This window comes from Euleptes europaea, chromosome 13 (genome assembly GCF_029931775.1).
Source record: "Euleptes europaea isolate rEulEur1 chromosome 13, rEulEur1.hap1, whole genome shotgun sequence".
Classification (NCBI taxonomy): Eukaryota; Metazoa; Chordata; class Lepidosauria; order Squamata; family Sphaerodactylidae; genus Euleptes; species Euleptes europaea.
The window spans coordinates 61,214,981-61,241,492 of NC_079324.1; the positions used below are offsets into that span (position 1 = coordinate 61,214,981).

A 26,512-nucleotide genomic window follows, 5' to 3' on the forward strand; every position below is an offset into this window, starting at 1 on the left:
GCCCCCCCACTGTTGCCCCCTCCAGGCCAATGGCACTCACTGATAGAGTGCCTCTGGATATGGAGGTTCGATTTAGCTATCATGGCTCATAGTCAGCGGTACACCTTGAATTTGTCCAATCCCTTATCTAAGCCTGTCTTTGAGGAACGTTCGGGTTTGTTGGTCGGACTTGTTTTGCATTTGATTATTTAAATTTGTTAAAATTGCTCCAATTTTACACACACACCCCGTTGATGCTATAATTAAAAAAAAAACATTTTATTCACTTTCATGGTGCAGATTTTATCATTCAATCAAGTGGCCAACCACCACAAAAACAATGCACAGGAGCATGGAGCTTTCAAAATAAACACAGATGGATTATCTATGTGTGTATGTTTGCACAGATCTCATTTATAAATACATTGTTTTGCAATTGCTTTTTACACCATTTAGCAGAGTTATTTGTATACATATTAATGACTTCCACAAAGCTCCGCACCCACCGGTTTTGGTCTCATTGCCAAGGATGGGGTGATTTGTGTGTGTGTGTGTGTATGTGTTAAGTGCCATCAAGTCACTTCCGATTCATGGCGACCCTATGAATCAATGGCCCCCAAAACGTCCTATCTTTGACAGCCTTGCTCAGATCTTGCAATCTGAGGGTTGTGGCTTCCTTGATAGAGTCAATCCATCTCTTGTTGGGTCTTCCTCTTTTCCTGCTCCCCTCAACTTTTCCTAGCATGACTGTCTTTTCCAGTGACTCTTGTCTTCTCATAATGTGACCAAAATACAACAGCTTCAGTTTAGTCATTTCAGCTTCTAGGGTCAGGCTTGATTTGATCTATAACCCACTGATTTGTTTTTTTGGCAGTCCAGGGTGTCCGTAACACTCTCCTCCAACAACACTCTCCTCCAACAACTACTTTCTTCCTATTAGCTTTCTTCCTATCAGCTTTCTTCAATGTCCAGCTTTCACACCCATGCACAGTAATAGGGAATACGATGGCATGAATTAACTTGATCTTGGTGGCCAGTGACACATCCTTACACTTAAGAATCTTTTCTAGCTAATTCATGGCTGCCCTTCCCAGTCTCAATCTCCTTCTGATTTCTTGGCTGCAGTCTCCCTTTTGGTTGATGGAGCCAAGGAATAGAAAGTCTTCAACAATTTCAATTTCCTCATTGTCAACCTTGAAGTTGTGTAATTCTCCTGTAGTCATTACTTTTGTCTTCTTGATGTTCAGCTGCAGTCCTGCGTTGGCACTTTCTCTTTTAACTTTCAGCAGTAGTCGTTTCAAGTCTTTGCCGTTTTCTGCCAGTAATGTAGTATCATCGGCATATCTCAAATTGTTAATGTTCCTCCCTCCAATTTTCACTCCACCTTCATCTAAATCTAAGCCAGCTTTCCTAATTATATGTTCTGCAAATAGATTGAAGAGATAGGGAGATAAAATACATCCTTGTCTGACACCTTTGCCAATTGGAAACCATTCCGTTTCTCCACATTCTGTTCTAACTGTGGCCTCTTGTCCAGAGTACAGGTTGCGCATCAAAACAATCAGATGTAGTGGCACACCCATTTCCTTTAAAACCAGCCATAGCTTTTCATGATCCACACAGTCAAAAGCTTTGCTGTAATCTATGAAACACAAGCTGATTTTCTTCTGAAATTGTCTGGTATGCTCCAGTAACCAACGTATATTTGCAATATGCTCTCTAGTGCCTCTTCCTTTTCTGTATCCAGCTTGAATATCAGGCATTTCTCGTTCCATACAGCCTTTGCTGTAAGATTTTGAGCATCACTTTACTTGCATGAGAAATTAATGCGATGGTCCGTTAGTTGCTGCAGTCTTTGACATCTCCTTGGGAATTGGAATGTAAACTGATAATTTCCAGTTTGTGGGCCATTGTTTTGTTTTCCATATCTGTTGGCATATTCTTGTCAAGATTTTGATGGACTCTGTTTCTGTGGCTTGGAATAGCTCTATTGATATCCCATCTGCTCCTGGTGATTTGTTTCTCTCAATTGCTCTCAGTGCAGCTTTCACTTCACTTTCTAAAACTGTAGGTTCTTCAAAAGATTCTTCTTCTAGTGATTTACAGCCTGCAAATGATCCGCGAAGGGTTAACTTCCGAGAGGTTTTGGCGAGGGTGGGGGGGAGGTGGGCGGGGCCTGCGAGAGGCCCGGTTTTGGCCTCCCAATCGCGAAGAGGAGGAGGAGAAGACGGCCCCGGGAGTGCGCGCCTGCGCAGTCGACCCCTTCGTCTGGCTGCCCATATTAATGACTCTCTCTCGCCCCTTGGCTGGGGGTTGAAGGGCCCGGCCGCGGGTCTGCGCCTTGTTCTCCGGCGGCATGCGTGCCGCCCGGCCTGCCCGGGGTCCGGCTGCTTGCAAAGCGCGGCTCTGAGCCTCCGGGCTTCGGGGGGTCCCATCAAACCCCCTTTTTTGGGGGGGCCTGATGACGCCGGGCGTGCACGTGGCCCCGGGAGCGGCGGGGGGCTGGCGTTGAGCGGCATGGGGCCGCCCCTGGAGAAGTGCCGGGCCGACTGGCAGGAGCTCGAGGAGGACTTCCAGCAGCTCCAGGTAGGCTGGGCCGGCGGGACGCCGGGCTCTGCGGAGCGACTCCCGGCACAGGCACCTGCAGCCGGCTAGGGGGTCTTTTGGGGAGGGGGGCTGCGCTCCCCAAAGACCCCCTAGCCTGCTGCAGGTGCCGGCGCCGGGACTGGGTGTCGCGGGGCAGGCTGAGGCTGGGGGAGATTCGGGGAGGTTGGAAAGACACCGGCCATTTATGCACGGGAGGTTTGGCCTTGGATTTGCCGCTCTCTAGATGCACGTTTTGCCCATCCAAATTCTCAGAACTCAACAATAAGGCCCCATGTAGAGTTCTGAGAATTTGGATGGGCAAAATGTGCATCTAGAGAGCGGCAAATCCAAGGCCAAACCTCCCGTGCATAAATGGCCTGCATTGGGGCTTATTGCTGAGGTTTGAGAATTTGGATGGGAGAAATGCACTTTTAGAGGGGCAAATCCAATGCAAAACCTTCCATGCATAAATGGCCATTTGTTGAGTTCTGAGAATTCGGATGGGGAAAATGCGCATCTAAATGGCCATCGCGAGAGGGGGAGAGGAGCTTGGAGAGCCGGCCGTGCGCGGGGCTTTGCTTCGGGGCCGGCCCTGCCGGCTGCCTGGGCTGGAGAGCGCAAGCGGCGCGCAAGGAGGCGGCGCGTCTCCCTCTCTCCCTGGGAGAAGGAGGGACCGACGCAAGGCCGCGCGCTTTCAGGGCTCTTTCGGCCGGGCTGGCGCGCGTTCGGCTGCGCCGCTTTGGATCGCGCGCAGCGGCGGCCAGCGAGCGCGCAGACCGAGGCGGGCGGCCGGGTGCGCAACATGGGGGGGGGCATCACTGCGAGGGAGCAACGTACAGTCTCAAGGGTACCACCTCCCTCGAGCCTTATCCGTGGCGCAGCCTTGCGTTGGAGCCGGGCATCCTCTGCACCTTGCAAGGGATCCTGGGGAAGAGCCGTAGCTCAGTGGTAGAGCATCTGCTTGGCATGCAGAATGTCCCAGGTTCAGTCCCCGGCATCTCCAGTTAAAGGGACTAGGCAAGCAGGTGATGTGAAAGACCCCTGCCTGAGACCCTGGAGAGCCGCTGCCGGTCTGAGTAGACATTGCTGACTTTGATGGGCCAAGGGTCTGACTCAGTATAAGGGAGGGGCTGTGGCTCAGTGATAGAGCATCTGCGTGGCATGCAGAAGGTCCCTGGTTCAATCCCCAGCATCTCCAGTTAAAGGGGCTAGGCAAGTAGGTAATGTGAAAGACCTCTGCCTGGCACCCTGGAGAGCCACTGCCAGTCTAAGTAGACAGTAGATGGAGCAAAGGTCATGTGTGGGTGTGTGAGAAAAAAAGAGTTGTCCTCCCTCTTTCCCCGTGCCCTTCAGCGCAGCTGCTTGAGGTGCCAAAACCCCTGGGGGGGCACCTCTTCCATTCTCTGTCTGGCCTTCCTTTCTGCAGGATCGTGGCTGTACCTGCAGCCCAGGGGATGCTTCACGCTTCCTGGCTGTGGGAAAGCAGCCTTGCACTGTTCCCTGGGTGGGGCCGGTGGGGCCGGGCGGTGGATTCCCCACTGCAGAGGGCAAGGTTGCAGCCGAACATTTGAGAGACCTTTTGCACAAGGAGACGGGCTCAGGTTTCGGCAATCTGCCCAGGAGGGGGTGGGGGCATCTGCCTCCCTCTTGGGTATTTTCTAGGCCCTGCAGCGGAGCGCATTAGATGTTTGTAATAAATAATAATATTGGGCGTTTGCAAAGCAGTTTCCCTGGGGAAGGAGTTTCATGTTCATTACCACCTTGTAACCCATAAATATAACCAATCAGCACTTTGGTGTTTGGGAGAGTAGCTGGGTTAGTCTGTTATTACTGCAGCCCCAAAAAACCTTCTGACATCTGAAAGATTCAGGGTGGTGTTGTGGCACCAGAAAGCTCAGAGACCCCAAGGTTCTCTGTGTGTGCGGTGATGCTGCTTTAGTTTTAAATTGCTGACGTGCAGTCTATTTAGAAAATTTCAGACAAAAATTCGAAGGTGCAGTGTTGCCCCAGAAAGTCGGACCAGAACCAGCGGGTTGAAATTAGATCAAAAGAGTTTCCGTCTAGGCATTAGGAAGAATTTTCTAACAGTCAGAGCGGATCCTCAGTGGAACAGGCTTTGGAGGTGGTGAGCTCCCCTTCCCTGGAGGTTTTTCAGCAGAGGCTAGATGGCCATCTGTCAGCCATGCTGATTCTATGACCTTAGGCAGATCATGAGAGGGAGGGCATCTTGGCCATCTTCTGGGCATGCAGTAGGGGTCACTGGGGGTGTGGGGGGGAGGTGTGAATTTCCTACATTGTGCAGGGGGTTGGACTAGACAACCCTGGCCCCTTCCAACTCTATGATTCTATGAAATGGACCAATGTTGAGGGAAAATATTTTTAACATGGGAGGGGAGGAAAAACAGGGAATGGGAGGGGAACAGGGGTGAAAGAGTGAATGTGTTTGCAGTCCAGGCTTTTGAGAGAAGTCATAATATCAGAAACTCAACGTACCAGAAAGAAAAGGAGTCTTGTAGCGTCCTCAAGACTATCAGCATTTTATTCCAGCATAATCTTTGGTGGGCTAGAGCCCGTTTCTTCAGGATGGATTCTCACTTTGCAGTTACGTTGTTTCAGGGTGGAGAAAGCAAACAGTGAAGTCAAGGAAACTTGAAATGCTGGAAGTGAAATGTAATTGTGGGAAATTCAGATCTGATGAGGAAAGATACAGCAGTGATCTGAAACAGGATATTTAGATAATCTCCTTGAAAGAGCTGGTGGCGATTCTGAGTCTCAGATAAAAGGAATCTGTCCTTCAAAGCAAGTGGCAGAGGATACATTTCCTAGCTTGTTTTGCAGCTGAGAAGATGTTTTCAAGTGCTGTGATTTTCCACACATTTCTTAGGGTGATTCTACTAAAGCGAAAAGCCTTTTCATTTCTGTTGAACTACAGTCTGGGTTTTAGACATGGATAAGACAAGCTCATGGTGAGGGTTTGGGGATTCTTAGGCAAGAGGGGGGGGGGCGGGCAGGGTTCCTCCATCTTTATACACGTTAATACATTCCAGTTATAACAGTTGGGATGAGATCACCAGATACCTTTCCAGGAACTCTCCTGACTTGTAGATTGAGATCTGCTTCCCATTCTTTCATGGGAGGAATCTCATAATTCATGCAAATCACAGTGGGTTTCAGAAGAAAAAGCTGGTTTTTATATGCCGACTTTCTCTACCACTTAAGGGAGACTCAAACCGGCTTACAATTACCTTCCCCTCCCCACAACAGACACCCTGTGAGGGAGGTGGGGCTGAGAGAGCTCTAAGAGAACTGCGACTAGCCCAAGGTCACCCAGCTGGCTTCATGTGTAGGAGCAGGGAATCAAACCCGGTTCTCCAGATTAGAGTCTGCTGCTCCAAACCACCGCTCTTAACCATTACACCACACTGGCAGATAGGGCTTCAGAGCTAGTAGAAAGCCATTATGAACAGTAGTGTCTCCTTTCAGGTTATCAAGTTTTCTTCCAAGTATCTGAATTAGGCGAGTATATTGATAAATTATGGGTTTCTTCTTTTGGTGAGAACAGACCCATCTCTTATCCAGTCACAAACCCTGTGCTGTTTGGCTTTATGATCTCTGGTGAAGCCTGGTAGAAAGGTCAAGTTTGCTGCAGGCTGAGATGGGGCCAGTCCAGGCCTCCATCTGCCCTGTTTCCTGACTGTGGCAACAAAGAGAATGCTCGAATCTGGAAGGGCCCGCGGGGAGGGACATCCAAAGGAAGACTTTGGTGGTGTTGGGATTTAGGCACGGAGTCTTTTCTACTGAGCCTTTCCGTTAAGTACACAACCTATTAGTGTTGGATGGCTGCTTCATAGTATAGTTTGGAGCCTGGTGCTCCCAAACTCTTATGTGGGCTATAGAACATGTGGACGCTGGATTTAGTTTTTCTACGAACAAGAGTTACTAAGATCTGAGCAAGGCTGTCAAAGATAGGACATTTTGGAGGACTTTGATTCATAGGGTCGCCATGAGTCGGAAGCGACTTGACGGCACTTAACACACGCACACAAGAACTGGGCCATGTTTTCTGTATCTTGGGGTAGATGAAAACCAGGAGGGTTTGTACTGAATTCTTCAGTCCTGGGTAGGTTTCCTTTTATAATTCTGATATCGGCACACAATGCAACCCAGGGTGTTGGGTTACTTCCGAGTGGCTTGGTTGTACGTATTGGGGCTGTACTCCTATTTTAAAACAAATCTGACAGAGTTCAAATAGAGGGCAAAATAACGCAGTTGGACCTCTTCAAAGTGGCCTTGCTTTTGTGCTTCCCTTGGTTGGCCACTGTGTGAACAGACTGCTGGACTTGATGGGCCTTGGTCTGATCCAGCAGGGCCTTTCTTATGTTCTTATAGTGTAGAAGAAGAAGAGTTGGTTTTTATATGCTGACTTTCTCTACCGCTCAAGGAAGACTCAAAACGGGCTTACAATCACCTTCCCTTCCCCACAGCAGACACCCTGTGAGGCAGGTGGGGCTGAGAGAGCTCTAAGAGAACTGTGACTAGCCCAAGGTCACCCAGCTGGCTTCATGTGGAGGAGTGGGGAAACCAACCGGGTTACCAGATTAGCGTCCGCCACTCATGTGGAGGAGGAGGGATCAAACCCAGTTCTCCAGATCAGAGTCCACCGCTCTTAACCAGTACACCATGCTGGCAAGGAATGAGTAGGATATTGGGATAAAAATTCAGGTAAGGGCCTGGGTGAATAAAATTGTTCTGCCCGGTGCCTAAAAATGAGTCACATACATGCCAGAGGAGTGTCATGAGGCTGTTCTTGGGGAAGGCGAGGAATTTAATATATAATTTTTATTTACGTATTGAAGTGTGGGTTAGAAGGACACTCCCGAAGTAGCCTGGCCTGTGATGGGACAGAAGAGAAGCTGGTTCTTCAGGCTGTTGTGCTCAGTTTTGAGGTGTGTTCAACCTCTGCAGTTTCCTCAGACCGGCTAGTTACTTCTTGGGTTTCTGTCTGACCAGCCCTTCCTTGGGAAATGGGCAAACGATCCCCTGTCCTCGTTCTGCCCTCACAACAACCCGCTGAGGTAGAATCATAGAGTTGGAAGGTACTACCAGGGTCATCTAGTCCAACCCCCTGCACAGTGCAGGAAATTAACAACTACCTCCCTCCATATCCCCAGTGACACCAACCCTCCCCCCGCCATGCAGGATCCCAAAATCAAAGCACTCCCAACAGATGGCCATCTAGCCTCTGCTTAAAGACCTCCAAAGACGGGGACTCCACCACCCTCTGAGGCAGTGCATTCCACCATCAAACAGCCCTCATCATCAGAAAGTTCTTCCTAATATTTAGGTGGAATCGCTTTTCTGTTAAATCCATTACTCCGTGTCCTCGTCTCTGGAGCAACAGAGAACAAGCTAGTTCCCTCATCAACATGACATCCCTTCAAATATTTAAACATGGCTATCATGTCTCCCCTCAACCTTCTCTTTTCCATACTAAACAAACCCAACTCCCTAAGTCTCTCCTCATAGGGCATGGATTCCAGACCTTTGACCATTCTGGTCGCCCTCCTCTGGACACGCTCCAACTTGTCAACATCCTTTTTAAATTGTGGAGCCCAAAACTGGACACAGTATTCCAAGTGAGGTCTGACCAATGCAGAATACAGTGGTAGTATTACTTCCCTTGATCTAGACACAATACTCCTATTGATGCAGCCCAGAATTACATTGGCCTTCTTAGCCGCCATATCACACTGTTGACTCATGTTCAGTTTGTGGTCCACTAAGACTCCCAGTTGGAGCAGATTTGAGGACCTGTGCTTCCCTGGCCAGCCATAGCCATGACCTAGCAGACCCTCTTCCCTTCCAGCGTGGCGTAGTGGTTAAGAGCGGTGGTTTGGAGCAGTGGACTGATCTGGAGAACCGGGTTTGATTCCCCACTCCTCCCCATGAAGCCAGCTGGGCTAGTCACTCTCTCAGCCTCACCTACCTCACAGGGTGTCTGTTGTGGGCGGGGAAGAGAAGGTGATTGTAAGCCCGTTTGAGTCTCCCTTAAGTGGTAGAGAAAGTCGACATAAAAACCAACTCTTCTTCTTCTTCCGTGCCTTCCATGAAGGCACAGAGAAGCATTCTGGATTACTTAAACACATGAACACATGAAGCTGCCTTAATATCGAATCAGACCCTTGGTCCTTCAAGATCAGCATTGTCTACTCAGACTGGCAGCGGCTCTCCAGGGTCTCAGGCAGAGGTCTTTCACATCACCTCCTACCTGATCCTTTTAACTCCAGATGCTGGGGATTGAACACACATGCCAAGCAGATGCTGTACCACTGAGCCATAGCAAGAAACAGCCTGTCAGATTGTTGGTGGAGGGAAGGATCGATTCTGGGCATCTGATGTTAGGTGGTGGTTCCCAGGTTTAAATCTCAATTCAGTAATTCAAAACACACGGCACCCTTATGCAATAAGATAGCTGGAACTTGGTAATGCCACGTAGCAAACAGCTGAAAGGGGGATATTTTTGCTTCTTTGGCTTGAAATTTGGGATGGAAAGTCTGCTTTGTAACTGGCAGCACAGAAGAAGGAGATGTTCCAAGGAAAGAGACTTGGTTTGATCTATTCTGCTAATGGTGGCACTTTCCCCCAGGAAGGTATCCATGCTTGAAAATGCGGCTAGCATTCAGCTCCAAAGTGAACTGCTCCTCCATCTCTGGAGCATACAACAAGTGGCACAGAAAATTCCACATTGCTACTTTTCTTTGAGATAATGTAGTCCTGTGTCTCAGCAGAGAACAGTTTCTCCTTTGAATGCACGACCTTTTGATAATGAGTAAATTGCTCAATTAAACATTTGTTTCTTTTATGGACTTTAAGTGTTTCAGCAGTCACCTGGTCAGTTTCAGGCCTTTGTGCATAAATAGTCAATCTTGGGTCAGTGGGGAACCACAGTGAGGTGTGGGTGGAGGGTGGGGATGGTTGAGGTTACCTGAGAACACTCTTTATTTTTTTAAACGTGAAAGTTGGCTTTCTTTCTAATGCAAGTGCAAACAGTGAAAAGTGCTGATTGCGAAGTGTAAGGGGAAAGGATTTCTGTTAATGTTTAATTTAGGCTTTTATTAAGCAACTGGCTTGTAGTTCTTTAGTTCAAGATTCTCTGCCACGAGTCTCTTGCCCTGCTGAGCAGGCAAGGTTCGAAGGCCATCTGTGGATATTTTGCCGAGGGGCTCCCACTTATTTCTGCTTGGAAAGAAATACGCTTGGGAATATGGGGTGCAGAGGAAAGAAAACACATCCCAGCTGTCTATCTGTTGTACAAAGCACTGTAACTTCAATATCCCGACTTGAAAGCAAGGGAGCTGGATTCAAGTCCCGTAGACCTTAGGGACATAAGAAAGGCCATGCTGGGTCAGACTAAGGTCCATCAAGTCCAGCAGTCTGTTCACACAGTGGCCAACCAGGTGCCTCTACAAAGCCCACAAACAAGACAACTGCAGTAGCTTTGTCCTGCCTGTGTTCTACAGCACCTAATATAATAGGCATGCTCATCTGATCCTGGAGAGAATAGGTATGCATCATGACTAGTAGCCATTTTTACTAGTAGCCAGGAATACCCCTTTCCTCCATGAACATGTCCACTCCCCTCTTAAAGCCTTCTAAGTTGGCAGCCATCGCCACATCCTAGGGCAGGGAGTTCCACAGTTTAACTATGCACCAAGATTCTCAGGGACCAACAAGATTCTCAGGGTATGAGCTTCTGAGAGTCAAACCTCCCTTGGTCAGACTCTTGAAAGCATGCACCCTGAGGTGCTACTGGACTCTAGTTTAGCTGTTCTACTGCAGACCAACATGACCACCCTTTGAAACTATCTTGAAAGTGAGTGAGTTGCTCTCTGAAAGGGGTATCAAAAAGTTAGGTGATTCCATGCTGAAATTAATGGCCAAGCATCTTCTGGGCAGATCTCATGCTGCCCCTCATGCCACAGGGCATCTGCGCATGGAGGTCTTTGTGGATCTGCCTCCTGGTCCTCACAGCGGATGTGGGGCTGAAAACTGGACACAGCCCATGTGGGTTTAGTTGCAAATGTGGGCATCTCCATCGGCCCTTCTTCCAAGCCCTTGAACATAGCCTGTCTTCTAAAATTGTCTTCTAAAGGAACAGGATATTCAAATCCTGCCACGAGGTTCTGTGTGTCCCACAGCCCAGTCAGCCATTCCACAGAAACAACTGGTGAACGAAATGCAAGATTAGGGCATTGTGCCACGGTCTGGATGGGGAAAGCTACTTATAGATTGTAAATGAAGACGTTTCAGTTTTCTGACAGTGGCCAACGGAGGCTCCTGGAAGTCCTACAGGCAGGGCAGGGAGGCCAGAGTCCACCCCCGGCTTCGCATTATTGCTTGGAGGAACGCCAGCTGTGAATATGGAGGTTCCATTTAGTCAACCATTGATGAGCCTGTATGTGAAGCAGGCTCTGTCTTAAGGCTCTTCTTTCAGAAGACCATTTATAATTCACCCCTCCTCGGTTATTTCATGTGTGTATTGCTGCGGTGCAAGCATCTTTGACACAATCCATGTGCTTCTTCTTGTTTCGGTAGGAAACACACAAAATCTACAGACAAAAACTAGAAGAGCTGAACAGCCTGCAGACAGCCTGCAGCAGCTCTATACAGAAGCAGAAGAGGGGCTTGCGGGACTTGCAGAGCAGTTTTCAAAGGTATGTGGGGGACAGCAGCCTGCTTAGAGGAATTTCTTCTACTTAAAACATTCCCTTTCCTCTCAAATGGAGCCTTCGAGGTGGCAAACAATCAGTAGAGTCCTGGGTCTTATCAGGGATGGCCCTGTCATGTCCCATCCCTGATCCAAAAGGTCCCCCGTTCTGTTGTAGAAAGAGTGTGGGGGGGGGGTCAAAAATACTTGAAGGGCTGTCATTATAGAGGAGGGTGTCAAGTTGTTTTCTGTTGCCTCCGAAGGGTCAGAAATTAAATTAAAAGAGTTTCCGTTTAGACATTAGGAAGAATTATCTAACAGTTGAAGCCTGTTCCACTGAGGAACTGCTCTCTCGGGAGGTGGTAAGCTCATAGACTGATTTCTTTCCCCACCCTTCCAAAACATTATCAGTGTGTCTAATAACCACTCCCTGGCAACCAGCCACCCAGGTGAGATAGCACCAGCTTCCCCCCTTCTATTCCTACAGTTACTGCTTTCTCTTCTAGCTTTTTTCCCCCCTTGGATTCCATGAATTTGCTATTTTCTTCCCAAGACAACAGCTTAAGACAGAGGGGGAGAAATTTGGTGGGAGGTGTTGCCATTGCAGGGGGAGCCATGGCTTCTTCCTGTCTGATCCTTGTTATGTTTCTGGTGTCTGGTGAGTTATGTGCAGTCACGAGGGCTAGAATTTTAGTCTCTTTCTTTTTCAAAATGGCAACCTCAAATTAATAAGAATCTGTTAGCTGCATGAAGTGATAGAATTGTTCTGCTGTATCAGGCCCAGGTCTGTCTATCCGCAGTATTCTGTTTCCAGATGCTTTGGGGAATTCATAAATGGGGTATGAAAGGGATCACCTTCTATTCTGGGTCTCCACTTCATCTGGGTTATGGCTGGGTATCCCAGGCTAGCCTGATCTCATCAGATCTCAGAAGCAAAGCAGGGTTGGCCCTGGTTAGTATTTGAATGGGAGACCGCCAAGGAAGTCCAGGATTGCTGTGCAGAGGAAGGCAACGGCAAATCACCTCTGAACGCCTCTTGCCTTGAAAACCATACGGGATCGCCATAAGTTGGCTGCAATTTGACAGCATGTGCACACACACATCTGGTCATTAGAGAGAGTGGCTTTGAAAATGGAGGTTCCCCTTAGCTCTTATAGTGGCACCTGGTTGGCCACTGTGTGAACAGACTGCTGGACTTGATGGGCCTTGGTCTGATCCAGCATGGCTTTTCTTATGTTCTTATGTTCTCTTAGCCATTAGCAGACATCCTTCTTAAAATTGCTGATTCTCTTTAAAGCCAATGGCCATCACTGCATCTTGCATCAGTGAGTTCCATAAACCATTTATGTGGCTGGGGCCATGGCTCAGTGATAGAGCATGCAGAAGGTCTCAGGTTCAATCTCTGGCATCTCCAGTTACAAGGTCAGATAGTAAATGGAGTGAAAACGTTCTGAGACCTTGGAGAGCTACTGCCAGTCAGAGTTCTGAGCTTGATAGTTCAAGAGTGTAAATATAGGGCAGCTTCCCAAGCTCATATGTTGCGTAAGGAAGTGTTTTGGATTTTTTTTGCCTGTCCTGCGTAAACTTCCAGTCAGCTTCATTGGTGACCCTGTGTTAAAATGCATCACCTCTGCACAGAATCCTACTGGCCTTTGAATTACATGGTCATGAGAGGAAGAAATGTAGAATATTCTGCCACAGCTGAATGTGGTGCTAGGATCTGTTTAAATACGCATGCATCTGTTTCTCTCCCATCACCGCCCTCCCAACTTCACAGATGTAAACGCAACTGTAGCCGTGAAGAATCGGAACTCATTCAGCAAATCAACAGCCAGATCAGAGAACGGCACAATGTTTTCTTCGACATGGAAGCTTACCTGCCAAAGAAAAACGGGTACGTGTTTCCTTTAACGAGGCACACCCCTGGGCCTAAACAGGGTCTGTAAGTCATTGTTGCAATGTGTGTTTCCCAGAGGGAACCCCCTTGAGATAAGTGCACGTTACTCTTGTTATTGCAACCTGCTGCCTGCACTTCCCTTGGGACTGTTGTTCTCTTAGCAGGGAGCAAACCTTTGCCTGAAGTGGCGTATTGTCCAGAAGCGGCACACGGGCAGGCAGTGCCTTGTGTACGCATAGTTTCCCACTTTAATCATGGTGAGGCGATACCTCTGGGGAAGCTATTATTAGAAGAGCCATGGGGAAGAGGAGTGGGGGGGGATGATTCAAGGGCTCACATTCCAAGCACGTTCTTAATAGAAAATGGATTGCTCTGGCAGCGGTAGAGCTCATGATGCTTTGTGTACGGACCAGGTTGTGCCCGTCTGCCCTTGAGACAGTGAAGAGGCAGCTGCTGGTCTGAGCAGAACAGAGTGGACTGGCGGTCTCGTTCGGCATTGAGAAGTTTCGCATCGACTTGATGCCGACGGGTTTCCACAGAGATGCAGCGGCTTGAGGAGACTGTCTCCAGCCCAGCTTGTGGAGTTTTATTCATTTAATTCATTTATAGCTGCCTTTCTCCCCAATGGAGACCCTTACTAGTCACATGCTGTCAGCCTCACCTACTTCACAGGGTGTCCATTGTGGGGAGGGGAAGGGAAGGTGATTGTAAGCCGGTTTGCTTCTTCCTTAAGTGATAGAGAAATTTGGCATATAAAAACCAACTCTTCTTTTTCCATCTCTCTTCCATCTCTTTTTGAGTCTCCCCTTATTGCTCCCTGAGACCAATGTCACTGCATATGAATAGTGATTCGCCTCTTTAATTTGTTTTTAAATTGTGAGAGGGAATCATAGAAGAAGAGTTGGTTTTTATATGCCGACTTTCTCTACCACTTAAGGAAGAGTCAAATTGGCTTATAATCACCTTGCCCTCCCCACAACAGACACCCTGTGAGGTAGGTGGGGCTGAGAGAGCTGTGACTAGCCCAAGGTCACCCAGCTGGCTTCATGCGGAGGAGTGGGGAAAAAAATCCAGTTCACCAGATTAGCCTCCACCGCTCATGTGGAGGAGCAGGGAATCAAGCCCAGTTCTCCAGATCACAGTCCACTGCTCCAAACCACTGCTCTTAACCACTACACCATAGCTAGGGCACCATCTATTTAGTTAGGTGTGGTTTTAATATTTTAATAGTAATTACCACATATGTTATGTTTTATAATTTTCTTGTATCGATCACTGTGTCTTGTTGTCAGCCACCCTGAGCCCGGCCTTTGCTGGGAAAGGGCGGGGTGTACATCAAATCAAATAAAAAGCAGCTTACGACTTTCTCCTCTCCTTCATTTTATTCTCCCAACAACCCTGCGAAGTAGGTTAGGCTGAGAATGTGTGACTGGCCCAAGGTCACCCAGAGTGGTTCAATAGCATGAGTGGGGATTGGAACCTGGGCCTTCCGGATACTAGGCTCACACTCTTAACCTCTTAATCCAAGGTGTAAGTCCTTGGGTAGTAATGCACCCAGTAGGCTTCTACAAGTTTTCCACTTAGGAGCTGTTTGGGGGGGGGAATACTCCTTGCAGGAAAAGTTATTCTTACTACATGCATGTGTGCGGCACAGACTTGCAAATGGTGTTGCTAGGTGTATGTGCGGGCATCTCATGCTTCATGAAGGAATTGTATCGGGACTGACTACCCGTAGATGGAATATGTGGGAGAAATTTAAGTTTGATAAAGGGGCCCAAGCTGGAAATTAAAGGGGGCCCAAGCTGGAAGAATATATAATGGAGAGCCAGCGTGGTGTAGTGGTTAAGAGCAGTGGTTTGCGCAGTGGACTCTGATCTGGAGAACCGGGTTTGATTCCCCACTCCTCCACATGAGCAGCGGAGGCTAATCTGGTGAACTGGATTTGTTTCTCCACTCCTACACATGAAGCCAGCTGGGTGACCTTGGGCTAGTCACACTCTCTCAGCCCCACCTACCTCAACGGGTGTCTGTTGTGGGGAGGGGAAGGGAAGGTGATTGTAAGCCGCTTTGATTCTGCCTTAAGTGGTAGAGAAAATGGGCATATAAAAACCAACTCTTCTTCTTCTCCAGACTGAGGAAGAAATTAAGGGTTGGTTGGATGCTAATTCTAACTACAAGGTCCCATTTTGCACACCCCTTTGGAGGCAATTAAGTGTGTTCTGAGAGGGGTTTTGTATGAGTATCTTCCTCATGATGAAAAAGGTGCGAGAGAGAAAATGAAGGAGCTGGAATTCTGGCATCAGAAAAAGCGTTCGCTAAACGTTTTTGAGGAATGGGGAAGGGGTTGGACCTCACTGACACCAGCAGAATTCAAGAAACCATTGCTGAATCTCAGACGACATGCTGTCATTTGAGCCTGTTTCATGACGCACATTTCTGGCAAGGTGATTGTCCTCTGAATTAAATATAGGTGCTATTTCTGTGTTGAAGTGAACAAACAGTGTGTCCTCTTACTAATCTAATTGCAAAATGCGTTCCAAAATTATTATAAGCTGCTCTCTACTTCCAGTAAACCAAGTGGAAAGACCACAAGATTCAAAGCTGTTTGGGGAACAAAGTTCACCCTGCAAAAATCTTGACCTACTGGTTTCCAATCATTGATAAGCAATATTAATTAAAACTGCAGCTAGCAACTTTAAAACTACATGTTACTTATGACAAATTAAAAAAAAAGCCCGAGAGAGAGCAGAGAGGCTGGTTCCGAAAAGATGTTACCTCTAAAAGGGAAACGAAACAGGCCCTTGGTAGATAGATGATCATAATTGACAGGCAGGCAGGCTCAAATAGGACCATGAAGTCTTTCAAAGGTCTTCAATCCCTGGCATCTCCTGTTAAAGGGACTAGGCAGGTAGGTGATGTGAAAGACCCCTGCCTGAAACCCTGGAGAGCCGCTGCCAGTCTGAGCAGACAACACTGAATTTGATGGACCAAGGGTCTAGTTCAGTATAAGGCAGCTTCATGTACTCAGGTGTGTTCATTTGTCTTTTGTCAGGCTGAGAAATACTTATGACTGGTATGTATGCCAGCAAGTTCATTTGTGCCAACCTGTCAAAAAAACATTAAAAAGAGCTTCATCTGGACAGTTGTTTTGTTATTAAAACAATTCTCTGCTCACTCTGAGAAATGTATTTGTCCCGCCGCAAAAGACAAGGCAACCTCCTCTGCCACTGTGTAATTGTTGCTTCTAAATGTGTTGTGTGGAAGTCTTAAGCTGTCGCCGCTGTGTGAATCTGACGTGTGTTGCCTTTTCTTCTTTCAGTTTGTACCTAAACCTGGTGCTGGGAAATGTGAATGTAACGTTGCTAAGTAATCAGGCAAAGTAAGTGGTTTCTCTTCTCTGGTTCTGCTTGTTATCTGTGGGAAGGAAGCAGGGCTGCCAAGTGGGGGTGGACACAAGGGGCACACAATGGGTTCGGGTCACAAGAAGATAGGGGCAGTGTAGACCTGTTATTGGATAAGAACCATTAAAGGAATGGAAATTTCCATTTTATAATAAGATATAGTTTCGGTTAAGCGAGAAGGGGCTATACCGTAGATGCAGGGCTGTAAAGTGACTATGTGATTATGTGACTATTTGTTTTTAGTTTATGTATATATTTACTGTTGACTATCCATTTTTATTAATAAAACTTTAACTAAAAGGAGATGGGGCAGCATCCCTGTTCTGTTTGCAGTTTGTGTCCTTTTGAATTTGAGAGGGACTCCTGTGGAAACCTTTGTCCGGGCATCAGAGGGGGCCCTTGGCAATGCTGGAAGGGAGGAGGAGGAGGTTCTGGGGTGTTGGTTGAGTCGTCTCCACAAGCTAAGCTTGGTGCATGTCCTAACAGCCTCTTTATGTTCCAGGTTTGCCTACAAAGACGAATATGAAAAATTCAAACTGTACTTGACAATAATTTTACTCCTCGGAGCTGTTGCTTGCCGATTTGTTCTGCATTACCGGTAAGGCCGCTGGGTTTTTTTTCTCTCCTGAGAAATGGTTTTGAGCAGGGGTCCCCAACGTGGTGCCCATGGGCACCTGCCAACACTTTTTCTGGCACCTGCCAAATGTTTTAAGAAAGAGGTCAGGGCCAGGCGAGGAGTTTGCCCAGCAGGGCTTCTCATTGGCCACTGGAGATCTGATTGGCTGTGCAGATTTTTTAAAAGTTGCTTTGGCAGCAGCTGCCACCTCAGCACAATGATCCTCATGGATCCTCATAGTTAAATTGTGGAACTCCCTGCCCTAGGATGTGCTGATGGCTGCCAACTTGGAAGGCTTTAAGAGGGGAGTGGACATGTTCATGGAGGAGAGGGCTATCTATGGCCATGGGTCAAAATGAAAACTAGTTATGCTGCATACCTATTCTCTCCAGGATCAGAGGAGCATGCCTATTGTATGAGGTGCTGTGGAACACAAGCAGGATGGTGCTTCTGCAGTTGTCTTGTTTGTGGGCTTCCTAGAGGCACCTGGTTGGCCACTGTGTGAACAAACTGCTGGGCTTGATGGGCCTGGGTCTGATCCAGCGTGGTTGTTCTTATGTGACTGAAGCTATATGCAAGAAAATACTTTAAAAAATAAACATAATATTTAAAAATATGTTGTTAAACAGAGCTCCTGTTTGAAATGTTGAGGAGTTGCTATGAGAGTTTTGCATAACCTCACTCTCTGGTATGTTGTGGCTCGCTCCACGTTTTGTGGCTGTGCCCGCCACCCTGTGTCAGAATTCCAAAGGTGAAGGTGCCCACAGGCTCAAAACGGTTGGGGACCTCTGGTTTTAATCTTCATGCTGCAGTGTATCATATTTCAATGAGTAAAAAAGATTCTGGGTTCTTCTGATGACAGTCAAAGCCCAGTTTATCGGGAGAGGCTCGGTTGAAGAGAATATAGTTTCATATGTTCTGCCTTCAAGGAAGCTCAGGCCATGTCTCTTTGTTTGCTGAGCAACCACAGCAGGTTGTAGAAGCTTCGTAAGCGTGCATGTTCTAGGGCACACTCTGGAGCCACCAAAGAATCTCCCACGGTTGCACTTCACAGGAGGTGCTCAGCAGTGTTGGGAAAGTGGGAGGGGCCGTGGCTCAGTGGTAGAGCCTCTGCTTGACATGCAGAAGGCCCCAGGTTCAATCCCTGGCATCTCCAGTTAAAGGGACTTGGCAAGTAGGTGATGTCAAAGACCTCTGCCTGAGACCCTGGAGAGCTGCTGCTGGTCTGAGTAGACAATACTGACTTTGACATGCGCCACCCGTCGGTCAGTATTGCTTTTCCAGTTGATTGGATTTATCCAGATCTAATGGGATCCCCTCACTGAATTAGCCTTGTAGTGCATTTGTAAATTGGATCATGTGCTGCTTGTCTGGCACCTCCTCAGAAGGAATTAGCATCACATGGACAATCGTGCCTGCCTGCCTGGGGACAAAACAGTAAGTCTCTAGCTTCTTCCCTTGCAGAGATATAAGGGAAAAGACATATCTCAGTAGGGGAGGGGAATAGAGTCTTGCTTTTTAAAAAAATGAAAGCTGGGAGTTGAGAGAACTTGCTTAAACTATCACTAGAACAGTACAGCATTGTAGCAATATTTTAGGGCCTATTTTTAAATAAGGGGGGTGCTGTGACACCACAAATAATTCCAGCCATGACAACAGAACCCTCCATTGAAAATGCTGATTATTTAAGCCGTGTGTGGAAGAAAATAATCTGACTCCACACCTGTAAAAATGCACAGGGAGGGCAGCTGGGTGGAAGAACCCTGCCCAAACTGATTCCAATGCTTGTGTAACTCCAGTATGCAGAAAAGGTCACAATTATATTTTTTGCTGCTGATCTCTTCCTGTACTGCCAATGGGAAATATTTGAAGAAATATTTTTTTTCCTTTGCAGCTAGTGTCTTGCTCAATGAAACCCCAGAGGATTATTATTTCTATAACTAATTTTGGGGTCTTTTTGACTCCTGCAGCAGATTAGTGAAGTCCAGTTTTGGGTTTCTGGACAGCTAAGGAAGGCCACAAAATTTACAAAATAGACACCCACATAACCACCCAGTGCTAGTTGCTGTCCACAGGTATTGGGGTCATCCCAAACTAATTTGGGGTCATTTGTTGTGTCATTGTGGAAGCTCTGAAGACTGGAAATTAGAGTTGAGGTTGGCAATAGACATTTGTGTCCAGATAGTTCGTAACCTGGCTGTGTGAGTGAACTTTGGAACTGGGCTAGTAGTTTGGGATATGGAAAACTATCAGCTACGTAACGGTTACTTTTCGGTCTTCTTTTTGGTGTAAAGAAAATGTTGTCAATTGTGCACCTGATTTTATATTTAAATATTTATCAGCTCTGGGGGTGTTTCTGCTGCTTTTCTTCCTTCAGGGTGACAGATGAAGTGTTCAACTTCCTCTTAGTTTGGTATTACTGCACACTGACAATAAGGGAAAGTATCCTCATCAGCAATGGATCAAGGTACAAGTCCTCAAGATAAGCAGAATACTTTAATCCTCTTTATGAGACCAATCATACAGTTACTTTATCAGGTGTTGGTAATAGGCCAGGCTGTCTGAAACCAGTTATATTCTCATTGGCGAATCCAATTTTCTGGGGATGTGCTTCAAGGGTGGACATGGGCTTTCTTGAAATAAGAAAGGAAGTAAATAAAATGGCATATTGGTGCATCCCCACCCAGTATGATGTAGTAGATAAAGTGTGGGATTTGGATTGGGGAGGCTCAAATCCCTTTTATAACATTAAGCCAGTCATTATTTCTCAGCTAACCTACCTCACAGGATAGTTAGTGGAAAAACATTTGAAGGGTACACCATCACCCCCAATTCTAGACAGTATTCTGTGTTTTAAAAATCCCAAGGTGATTTACAGTCCTAAAGCTTAAAATATTGAAAATACAAAAGATTGCTGCATCAGTCATTGAACACACTGTACAAAACACACCATAGGCTGGCAGCAAGAAAATCAGATAGCCGGAGCAGCAGTAATAATATTCTAGGCGGAGTTCTTGTTTTGAAATGTTCATGATGACCAGTTTTACAGGTAAAGTGATACCTATTTATTTATAGTAAGCCTGGCTGGCTTTCCTTCCTTCCTTCCTAAGGCAAGCCTTTTTACCTTGTGTTGGCTTGGCTAAGGGTGTTAGGGTCTGAATAAAGTGGGAGGGGGGTGCTGCATTTTTTAAAAAGCTTGGGTTGTATTTTAGAGGGTTGCTTCATATACTGCCTTCATAGGTATATACAAAGCACCTTGGTTCCCAACTAAAAATGCAAAGTATGAATACAATGAACACTTGTTTGCAGACATGGCTACGTAAATATATATAACTTGCAAAGCACTTTACGTATATAATTGCAGCAATCTTTACAAACACCCTGATGAGGTAGGCTAGTCTGATTATCTCCATATTGACGGGAGGAGAGGGGAGGCTGAAGGAATGGTTTGCTTAAGACTACCTAGTGAGTTGGATGCTGAAATGAGATTCGAAGTGGATCTTCCTGGATCACAGCCCATTTTCTTAGATACCATGCTATGCCAGCTGTATAAAGCAACAGAATTTTTAGGGAGCCCTAATTGGTTTGCAGCTCTTTCTCAACAGTACAGTCGATGGCGAGCCTCAGGTTGCCTTGGCATAATGCATGGAATGTCCTCTTCCTTTTCAGGATTAAGGGATGGTGGGTGTCTCACCATTATGTCTCAACGTTCTTATCTGGTGTGATGTTAACATGGTAAGTTGCTTAGTAGGTTAAAGAGGAGTGGTCTTAATAATTCTGGGGCTCGGCAAAAGTTCAGGATGGGACCCCGGAATCACTGCTGCCTCCACCCGAAGCAAGGGGTGGCCTTTTCAGCTGCACCAAGTAGGGGTTGGGCGGCAGGAGGCCCTGCCATGGTGGACAGGGCTGCCACCATTATGGCAGACAAGAAGAGTCCCAGCTGAAACAAGCAAGATGGGTCTTTTTTGGCTTTTGCAAAGTCATATTATTCTGCATTCCTGGGGAGTCCCCTCCGTATTTAAAAACTCTGCTCTGACTAAGAGTTGCCTAGTTTTGCTTCTGCAGTGATTGGCACAAGTTTTTTAGATTAAAAAAAATTATTATGTGAAACTGTCCAAATAGCTGCTTGAACTAAACAAGAATCTATGTTGAATTTATCAGGGGGATGGGGAGGAAGGGCGATACAGACACATTGGGGGAGGAGATGGCCGTTACGGTGCTCCGTTGGCACAGCAGCTATTTCAATATTGCATATTCGTCTGCTCCACCTAGGCAAAGAATCTCCCTGTGTAGTTTGCCTGTGTGATTAGCCTAGTTTCTTTTTTTCTCAGACTACCTTTCTTTTTTAGCTTTTTAATATGTGGAGCCGTTGAAAGGTGACTTTCCGCTCCAGCAGTCTGCGGTGGTAAAGGTGGAAGGATGCTCCTTTGGCAGATTAGGAAATGAATTTGAGAAATGTCACCTTATGTTGAGAAGTATTTTGGGGAAGGGAAATGGGTTAATTCCTGGCAACATCAGATTGTGATATAGAAGGGCATTGTGTGTGCATGTTTATTCGATCATCTTGTTTTGTTATTCTTCCAGGCCAGATGGTCTTATGTACCAAATGTTCCGCAACCAGTTTTTAGCATTTTCAATTTTTCAGAGTGAGTATGTTGTTTGTTAAATTTTTCTCTTGATGCTAGAGGTTTTTTGGGGGGAATGCTTTGCATTCAATGCTTTGCACTACAGACTTGCATTGGAAGACAGGCATGTGCATTGAAACAAAACAGGGAAGAGTCATTAACTTACACACTTACGGAAAGGCCCACCATTAGACACTGATGCTGTCCCAGGGGAGGAGGTATATTTGATTAATCGTATTGGCATATCTGTTTGTTTAGATACTTACATCCCACCTTTCTCCCAAATGGGAACCTAAAGCGGGTTACAACATCGTCTTCCTTTCCTCCATTTTATCCTCACAACAACCACCCTGTGAGGGAGGCTCCGCTGAGGAACAACAGCTGGCCCAAGGTCACACAGCGAGCTTCCATCAGAGTAGGAACCTGGGTTGAGATCCTAGTCTGACATCTGACATTCTAACTACTCCACCACAGTACAGGGCAGAAAACTTCGAAAGGGTTTTTAGGGCAAGTTCAAATGAAAGACAAAGAAACTTGATAGAAACTCGTGAATGGACAGAAGAACACCTCAGTATTGGGATTCTTTCCTTTCTTTTTCTTTCCTTTGACAGGGGAGATCTCTATATTAAAGTGACAAATTTTGACAAGAGGAGAGAATTGTTTGTTCATCAAGCACACCATTTTTTCTAAAAAAAAAAACTCAACCTGGTTAGTTTGAATGGCTCTGTTACTTCCTCCTAGGTTGCGTTCAGTTTCTACAATACTACTATCAAAGTGGCTGCCTTTACAGACTTCGTGCACTGGGGGAAAGAAACCACTTAGATCTCACTGTGGGTGAGTCTCATGGGGGGGAATTGTCATTTTTTAAAAACATTTATTCAGAGTACCTGTGTGGGGAGGGAGCAGGGAAATGCCTGTGCCCTATAATACTGACCTACCTTACAGGGTAGTTGCAAGGATTGCGTTCAGATACTTGAAGCTCTTTGAATGCTGGAAATGCTAAACAAGTGCTACTGTCTTCCCTGCTTCAATCTCTCGTGAAAAACCCGGTGCATTTCCTTTTCAGGGTAAAGCTGTCTGCAAGTCTTTCTCCTAGCCTTTGTTCTGGTTTGTTAGGTCAGGCAGCTCCTTCTGAGGCAGGCAAGGAGTGAGGTAGCTTTTTGTTTTTTAAAAAACAGGCCCTTGGCAAGGTTCAGGGCAAAATAGATGTGAGGCTGCTTTGGTGCAGACTAACTTGGCTTTTGTCATTTTGGTCTTTTCACAGAAGGATTTCAGTCTTGGATGTGGCGGGGGCTGACTTTTCTCCTTCCCTTCTTGTTCTTTGGGCATGTAAGTCGGATGTCCTCTCTTGTTCACAAATGTATTGGCAGAGAAGGTGGAGACATCAATGTGCGTTGCTTATCGTAACAAGTCTATCCTGAATCTGTATCATTTTTGCCCGCACTGTGTGGTGCAGGATTTCATGGTGGATGGGAGATCCAGGCTAGCCCAATCTTGTTAGATGTTGGAAGCTAAGGAGGCCACCAAAGAAGTCTAGGGTCATGATGCAGAGGCAGGCAGTGGCAAACCACTTCTGAACATCTCTTGCTTGAAAACTCTCTGGAGTTGCCATAAGTTGGTTGTGATTTGACAGCAAAAACCCCCGAAACAAAACAGATGAAGCGGGGGTATACTGAGCCAGACCCTTGATCATCTACCTTGTCTTGCTGGGCTCAGGGAGGGCCTTCTCCAGCTCTTGCTATCCAAGAGCCTTTAACTAGAGGTACCAGGGATCGATCCTGCATACTAAGTTTGCGCACTGACCCTGAGCTACCGCCCCTCCCCACCCCCTCAGCACATTCCTGAGTTAAATCCAGTTTCTTGAGGTGACTGCTTCAAGGTTGGAGAAAATGTGGGTGATCCAGTCATGGATCTCACATGTAACATGTAGCTTACAGACAAATTAAACAAGATGCTGTCCCTTGGGTTTGGCAGCACAGCTGACAAATGGTCATTTAGCCTCTGCTGACAAATGGTTATTTAGCCTCTGCTTAAAAACATTCAGGGAAGGAGAGCCGACCCACCTCCCAAGGATGCCGCTCTGTTAGAAAATTCTTCCTAATGTCTAGACAGAAACTCTTGATTTAATTTCAACCCGTTGGTTCTGGTCCAACCTTCTGGTTTCAAGAGCAGCCCTCTTGTACTGAGAATGCCTGTACTCCTGGATCTACAGTAGATCCCCGCAAAAAAGTACATACATAGAACTTTATTGTTTTTGTGTGTTTGTGTATATTTTTGTGTGTGTGTGTTGGTGTGTGTGTTGTGGATCCAGGACTACAGCTGCCTGGCTTCCAGTTTGCAGATACTTTTGGAGAGAAAACTTGTATATAGACTCTGTTAATTTATAATTCGGGTTGGTTGGTTGAAATTTTTCTCCTTGGCTCTTTCAAAATATAGCTCCGCTTTCTTAATTCTTTCTCCCTCCTTACCCCAATCCCCTCTTAAGTTTTGGCAGCTCTACAATGCTATCACGCTTTTTGAATTGTCAAGACATAAGGAATGTAAAGAATGGCAGGTAAGCATTTGTTCTAAAAGGTCAGACTTGGGGGCTATTTATAATCAGCTTGCTTGATATTGGGGGGGATATAGTAAAGATGAGGAAGAGGAGGGGATCACTATCCATGTCTTATTACAGGTAAATATATAATGTTACTGTGGGTTGGATGGTCCCTTGTCTTTGGGAGGGGCTGTGGTTCAGTGGTAGAGCATCTCCTTGGCATGCAGAAGGTCCCAGGTTCAATCCACGGCATCTCCAGTTAAAGGGATCAGGTGGTAGGTAATGTGACAGACTTTTGCCTGAAACCCTGGAGAGCTGCTGCCTATCTGAGGAGACCATATTGACCTAAATGGACCAGTGGTCTGATTCAGTATAAGCCAGCTTCATATGTTCATGTCAGTTTGTGAGATCTAGGTTTCTGTATATAGTACTCCTCATCAGTTTGTGCGTTTTTCGTGTACATCCAATGTGTACATCCAATACCAGAAAGTCAACCCTGCAGATTATCAAGTCTGCACTGATCCTGTTGGCTGTGTGGACTTGGAATGGTGTGTGTGTGTGACAGGCAGAGATCAAACCCTGCAGTGCCTGTATGTGGATTGAAGAGACTGGATTTGCAGAGGAGCTCTTGCTTTAGCTTCAAAAATACGAATGGCACTCAAGAGTGTTCTTAATTTTTTTATATATATATGAACGAAGGTTCCATTCAAGAAAAAGCAAATGAGGAAATGTCCTGTTTGTCATTTTGCTAATTTACAATGGGCGAATCTCAGTTCACTTACTGATTAGGCATAGCATATTCTAAAATTATGCATGGAGTGGAGAAAAAAAATCTCCCTTTCCCATTTATTATCATAGAACTCCACCAGAAAGGTGGGGGCAGGGGGTGAATTGGATGGTCAGTAAGTGCCTGTTCTTACAAGCCATTATTAACTTGTGGAATTTTTGCCATAAGAAGTGACACCCACTAGTTAAGAAGACTTTAAAAGGGGGTTAGACAAATTCGTGATGGAGACATCCATCAGTGGTTATTATCTAGGATGGCTAAAGGGGAACCTCCATGTTCAGAGGATGTGTACTTCCCGATACCATTTGCTAGGGGTGAATTTGTGGCCTTCTGGGGCACTGGTTGGCTACCGTAGAAAACAGGATGCTGAACCGGTTAGACTTTGGTCTGATTCCATTGGGGTTGTGTTAAACTCTGACATGGTTAGTCAATCAGGTATCACATTAGCTATTTGCTAAGTGTTTTAAGATAGCGGTTTATCTTAATGCTTCCTTTTCTCTCTCCGTTTAAGCAATTTGTGGCTGTCTAAACTATATATTTGTCTGGATTTTCCTTGCTCCTCCAGGTTTTTGTGCTTGCTCTCACATTTCTGGTGCTCTTCCTTGGAAACTTCCTCACAACTCTGAAAGTAGTGCACACCAAACTCCAGAAGAACAAAATGAAGAAGTTGTGAAAAGAGGACTGTGCTTCCGATGGCTAGAACTTGGGGTTTGGTCCCTTTCTGCCTTCCCTTTGGTTAGACTTGTGTTTTGGACAGACCCCCCATGCTCAGCCTCTGACTGGCCCTACAGTATGCAAACCACGGAGGAACTTCCGTCCTCTTGATGCTATGAAGTCTTCCCAACTGACTTAATTTGCAAGTGCTGCTCTTTCCAGCTGGTAGCCCACTATTTATGTTTAACTTAATCCAGCACCCATTTGGCCTTTCCTCGGAATACAGCAGAGATTGATCCCTGCTAGGAAAAAGATGGATTGACAAGAGAGAAAGGAAGCTTTACTACTCTGGAATAAAGCAAGCTTTTGATTAAATGCTGTCTGAAATGCCAGCAGGTATTGGAATTTTGGTGGCTGTTCCGGGCCGCTACATGGTACTGCTTGCTGAGCTCTGTGCAGTTTGAGACTCCAGCTGTGAAACAAAAAGGGGTTGTGTGGGAACAGTGCTTGTGGACTGGGGCTGCTAATGGCTCTTCTCCACTTGCAGATTGATTGGAAACACTTTCAGTGGCACATAAAACAGGTGGAGGGGATCCTTTGCCTCATTATTGTAACCTATTCCAGTTAGACTTGCTTACAAAAAAAAGCTTAAGTAGAAAGCCTCTTGAAATCCAGTGAATGGTGTGATGTAATGTGATTTGTTGGCACAAAGGCTGAATGAATG

General features: G+C 46.3%; 1 protein-coding gene across 1 annotated transcript; it reads left to right on the forward strand.

The window, feature by feature from the left end:
- Nucleotides 1–2,496: 2,496 nt before the first annotated feature.
- On the forward strand, nucleotides 2,497–25,904 carry TMEM120B (transmembrane protein 120B). The gene is made up of 12 exons (XM_056859459.1): nucleotides 2,497–2,565; nucleotides 11,161–11,279; nucleotides 13,050–13,166; nucleotides 16,489–16,548; nucleotides 17,073–17,168; nucleotides 19,564–19,653; nucleotides 20,856–20,921; nucleotides 21,771–21,832; nucleotides 22,553–22,645; nucleotides 23,076–23,140; nucleotides 24,297–24,365; nucleotides 25,700–25,904. The coding sequence occupies exons 1-12, from the start codon at nucleotides 2,497–2,499 to the stop codon at nucleotides 25,805–25,807; spliced, it is 1,014 nt and encodes a 337-aa protein (XP_056715437.1). The 3' UTR covers nucleotides 25,808–25,904.
- The last annotated feature ends 608 nt before the right edge of the window (nucleotides 25,905–26,512 follow it).

Excerpts from the sequence above, each read along its gene's own strand:
- TMEM120B (XM_056859459.1), top strand. The coding sequence starts at position 2,497 with ATGGGGCCGCCCCTGGAGAAGTGCCGGGCCGACTGGCAGGAGCTCGAG. Across the intron at positions 21,833-22,552 it reads AGCATTTTCAATTTTTCAGA|GTTGCGTTCAGTTTCTACAA; the intron begins GTGAGTATGTTG and ends ACTTCCTCCTAG. Across the intron at positions 22,646-23,075 it reads CCACTTAGATCTCACTGTGG|AAGGATTTCAGTCTTGGATG; the intron begins GTGAGTCTCATG and ends GTCTTTTCACAG.